General features: G+C 45.4%; 1 protein-coding gene across 1 annotated transcript in view; it reads right to left on the bottom strand.

Annotated features, from left to right (window-relative positions):
• The window catches only part of LOC103367213 (E3 ubiquitin-protein ligase KCMF1-like), a 20737-nt gene extending 16250 nt beyond the window's left edge, over positions 1 to 4487 (bottom strand). The window contains exons 1-3 of the mRNA XM_008295177.1: positions 4349 to 4487; positions 2269 to 2436; positions 390 to 529 (exon numbers count right to left, since the gene is read on the bottom strand). Of these exons, the coding sequence (XP_008293399.1) occupies positions 390 to 529; positions 2269 to 2436; positions 4349 to 4364 (324 nt within the window). The 5' untranslated portion in view covers positions 4365 to 4487. The remainder of the gene's footprint in view (positions 1 to 389; positions 530 to 2268; positions 2437 to 4348) is intronic.
• Between the last annotated feature and the right edge of the window lie 376 nt (positions 4488 to 4863).

Consider the following 4863-nt stretch of genomic DNA (forward strand, 5'->3'; position numbering starts at 1 on the left):
ACAATCACCAATTAACCTCAGCATGTTTTGGGAGGAAGCTGGAGAACCCGGAGAGAACCCACGCTGCACGGGGAGAACATGGAGACTCCACGCAGAAAGTCCTCACCGGGACGTGAACCGGCGACGGTGCTAACCACCGAGCCACCTTGCAGCCCCAGATTTTTTTTAAAAAAGGCTGAAGGTGTAAAGATGTGACTCTGGTTATGTTCAGATGTTGATCAAACTTGACAATCAATAAGATGTCTGACAGCATATTGTGATGTGAGGAACTTTCTTCACTCAGTCCAGGATAAAACTCTCTGGCACCAGAAGACAATCAACACAAATATAAATGTTTACAGCTGCTACATGTAGTTGTGGTTTCCTTCATGTGTAAACCTTCAACTCACCACTTCTGTGGAGGTCTCTGTGTGCTCTGCAGCCACATGCTCCTGCAGGGAGATCTCCGTGTAGCCCATCCTGCCACAGTAGGGACATGTGAAGGCCTGGGGCTGCTCCACCGAGAAGGCTTCTCCACCATAGTACAGGTCTGCAGGGGAACAGGGACGAGCGTTACAATCTGTGTCGACGTGTTTTCGGTGTGAATCCACATCAGGCGGCGAGCTCAAAGTTTTACAATAATAAAAAGTTAAAGCTTGACAGGGATTATTGGACCACATGAAACCACACATGCAGTCAAGGTAAAGCCCGTTTGGACCATGGACTTCAAGTCATTACATTTTTGGCCTTCCCACATTACAGGAAGCATAATTAAACCTGCTCACATAAAACCACCTGTAAGTAGGCCATCTGCGGTCAGAGCAAACCTGTGGCTCTCAACAGCTTCACTTAAAACTTCGAGTGTTTTGGCAACTGGGCAGTTAGTAAAACACAAAAAATGTTTGAGCAAACATATCAGTATGAATTCTGGACTCTTGTTTGTGTCCACGTGATGATTTAAAGTTTTATTTTCCATCATCATCTGTGCAGAACATCTGATTCTTTAGCTGAGGACAGTGTTAAGATCAAACCAAGAGTGTAACGACTACAGCGATGTGTAAAAATGCCCCATAGAGCTGCTGAGTGCATCTGTGGAGTCTTGTAATAGCTCTCTGGGGTTTAGTTGACACAAGTGAGTCCTCTTTGCAGCACACAGTCACTGTAATATAAAAAAAAAAAACCCTCATTTGAGCAGCTTTACAGGAAACTGTTTGTACGGCAAGAACACACCTGAAACAAACACAACAGTCTGTTTTAAAGGAGTTCTGTTGTGACAGCTCGTTTTTTTCCCATCAAAACACAAAAACTAACAGCATCCTACCATTAAAGTGTTTGCTGGAGACCCATCGGGGACAATACCGGCACAAACACCACAACCACAAGAACGAGGACCAGTTCTGCGCTCGCACCTTCTGCCGCGTTTTCAGCAACAGTTGCTGTTCGTATTCCTCCAACAGATTGCAGAAGAGCTTTTCCAAAGGACTCCAGCATATTTCACAGCACCAGTAGATGGAATAATAGCAGAAGCACGCGTCCAAAAGGCGAGCCCGCTTAAACATCTATTATAAAGCCGAATTAACTTCTTGAGCAAATATACAGTAAGTACAGTTTAATCCCCGCCGCTGCCGCTACGAAATGTTCCAGTTATGCAGAGATAAATCAAACCCAGAAGCCCGATAACACACTCCCAAAAAAAACTCCTCAGGCTGGGTCAAATCCATCACTGCTCAGCCATTTGGGAGTGGCCTTCCCATCTGAAAACAAAAGCCAGCGCCAGCAAAAGATAATGCGCACTGTTTCACTTGTGCAAGCTTATTAAAGCCACCGAGGGGAGGTTTGCAAACACTGCCAGTCCTGGAGCTTTATCCTACGAGAATCCAAGAAATTTCAGCTCTGGAAACGTGACTTATAAAAAAAAAATACCACTGTACATGTTTGAATACCTGCATAGTTTGTTTACGTGGCTGGTCGAACACACACAGACCTCCTCTTTAGCTGCACATGAAGCTGAACTTTTTTTTTTGGTGGTTCATTGTTGTTAATATCTGACTGAGAAGTGCGCTGATATTTAGATGATAAACCACGATAAGAAGCAGTTTATAGTCACTGTGTGTGTGGTTTGGGGGTTAATAATAAGAACTGAACTGTGAAGATGCAGAAATGTTCAACATCTGCATCCTCTTACCTGAGATTAAGCACCACCAAACATGACTAATAACAGCAGCAAACGGCAGCTTTCAAGGCTCAAATTTCCACATTTCCAACCGTCCGATCATCAACACTACTTACCAAAGTCGACTCTGGTTAATATACACTGCATGGGATGCTCTGTGGTGTGTCTGGTCGTGGTGGCGCCGCTCTCGTAGCACGACGCGCACAGATCGTAGTCGTAGCAAATTAAACATTTGTACCGTCGACCTCTGAAGTTGCCCTTTAAACACGCATCGCAGCTCACGCCTGAGGGTGACAGAGACACGACAGGAGGGAGAAGAAAAGAAGAGGTTAGAGAAACACGCATGTCAGTCGACACATCTCCCGTCAGGTATTTCACTACTTCAAAGTTTAAGGATCTCTTTTTTTTTTGCCCCGTTACTGGCAACAACAGATTGTGTTTTCTCTGATCTTACCGAGCGTTACGTCTTACGCTCTGACAGGGATCTGCCCCGTATGCAAGAATATAAGCTTCATATTTGTCTTAATATGGAAAACCTACGCTTATAAATGCACATATTCAAGAAACTGCATGCTTGCAAATACAAACACAACATGAAGCATAATAAATATTTGGCTGGAGAGTAAATAAATCATGACATTTCTCTGCATTTCCCATTTTGAATTTGAATATCCACATCACTAGTTAATTAAAAGACAGAACAGCAACACCTGAAAAGCATAAAACAACCCAATAAGATCAATTGCATTAAATACAACATCCCTATGAAGTTATGCTGAGTTTGGATTGAGGCTGTGACAGAAGTTGTTTGATGGTTTGATTGAATATCTGTTTTTGTCAGAGTGGACCTGGTGAGACGGATTAGCTGACGGCCACTGAGTGCCCGACTTTGTCCAAAGAAGTCATTTAAATTGTCTGCACAATCCACAGCCTCAAAACAAACATGGAGTAGAAAAGAAGCATCCCAGATAAAACTGAACAATTTAAAGTAGCTTCTAGTGTTACTGTGCAAACCTCTGAAGTGATCCTTTAACTGAGGACTAATAAAAGTACACTCACAACACCCAGCTCATTGATAAACTCCCCCCATGACACGTTGCTCCTTCCAGCAGGAGGTTAAACCTGATGTGTCACTTGGGGTAAAGGGGACCCTCTGTGTTCAAGCCCAGGCCAGACTTGATTGACTTGGACAGTCGTGCAGCCCCCGATGTATTGCATGACACCAGACTGTCTAAACTCTCTTATATCTCCATTCATAGCTCGGAAGCTGTAAAAGCTCAGTGCAAACACGACCCCGCTGTGCTCGCCTGCTGCAGAAACGTTAACAGCAGGAACAACAAGCGCTCCGTGTCGCGGCTCACGGAGACACAACTTGACAGCAAAGTTGACAACAACAACACATGCATGGAAAATAAGGGCCGCCCGGGCCTGACTAACCTTCGCAGGTGGCTAACCATTTAACGAATAAACCAGCTACCGTTAGCAAAACTGCTAGCTGACAAGCTAGTCGGCTGTGTTAGACTTGACCTAACTCAACTTTTAACCGGCTGCTGGGTCGAAACGCGTGTTAACAACATTAACGGGCGTCCGCTCGGCACCGACACCGAACTCCAAGCCCAACAAGGTTGGCCACAAGGACGAGGTGAATGTTAGTTTGCTAAATGTTAGCTTACGAAACTGAAATCTACAGGCCAACTTTGACCAGGAAGGCAGCTAGAACCGGCTAATGTTAACGACAGACAAGTTTGGACCCCGCACCGCCATCTGGGACTCACTCCCCTCTTATGTTTCCTATTCTCGGCACTCCCCTTGCTGCCCAGCTCGTCAACGGTAACCTACATAGCCCATTACCACATAGCTGCCAGGCTAGCTAGCACACTGAGCTAACGCTGCCTTAGCTTCTTCCGCTGATATGTCAGCGTTGTTTAGGTCAACTGACGCGCAGTGTTGCACATTTTCAGAAACACGAACACGACCCAGAAGCCCCGTTGGGTCGGGTCCACTTTCTGCGGCCGCCATAATGCGTCCCCACGAAAAGCCCACTGCAGCCCTGCCGCTAACACTAGCCAGCGTTAGCTAGGATGAGCTGCAAAATAAGACATTCTCGGCTAGCCAGCGCTAGCTAGCGGTGCACTGTCAACGTTTTCAGCACAAACTGCGGCTCTCTCGCGGCTCCGTGTCTGGCCGCGATCTCACCTTCATGACGGGACATCCTACGAACACTAAGGCAGCCCCCTGCTCGGGCTCCCTGGCTTGCAGTACAGAATAATATGGGTGAAGAGAAGAGAAGCCGGGGCTGGCTGGCTGTCCCTGGCCTCTTCCCTCATGAAGGATCCGGTCTGGCTCGCTGCCCCCCCTCCGCCTCCTGCTGTGTCACTGTCCGCTGCGCTGCCGCTCCGTCCACACGGTGGCGCTCTTCTTCTACTTTTAACACGAAGGTTGCTGTAGTGACCCACCGAGGGAATCTGACGTTTATTAAAAATGTACTGATTTTTTATATATTGGCATAAAATGAAAATAAAGTGCTGAATAAACTCAATAAACGAACTGAACTAAAATAAAACAACATTCAACAAATAAAAGATTTAAAAAGAAAAAAAACAACAACAATGAAAAATAATAATAAAATGTATAATACACATAAATAATAAAAATAAGACATACAACTTAAAGACAAACACATAATATTCCAGCTGTGATGCACAAAAAGT

Source organism: Stegastes partitus, unplaced genomic scaffold (assembly GCF_000690725.1).
Source record: "Stegastes partitus isolate 25-593 unplaced genomic scaffold, Stegastes_partitus-1.0.2 Scaffold1027, whole genome shotgun sequence".
Classification (NCBI taxonomy): Eukaryota; Metazoa; Chordata; class Actinopteri; family Pomacentridae; genus Stegastes; species Stegastes partitus.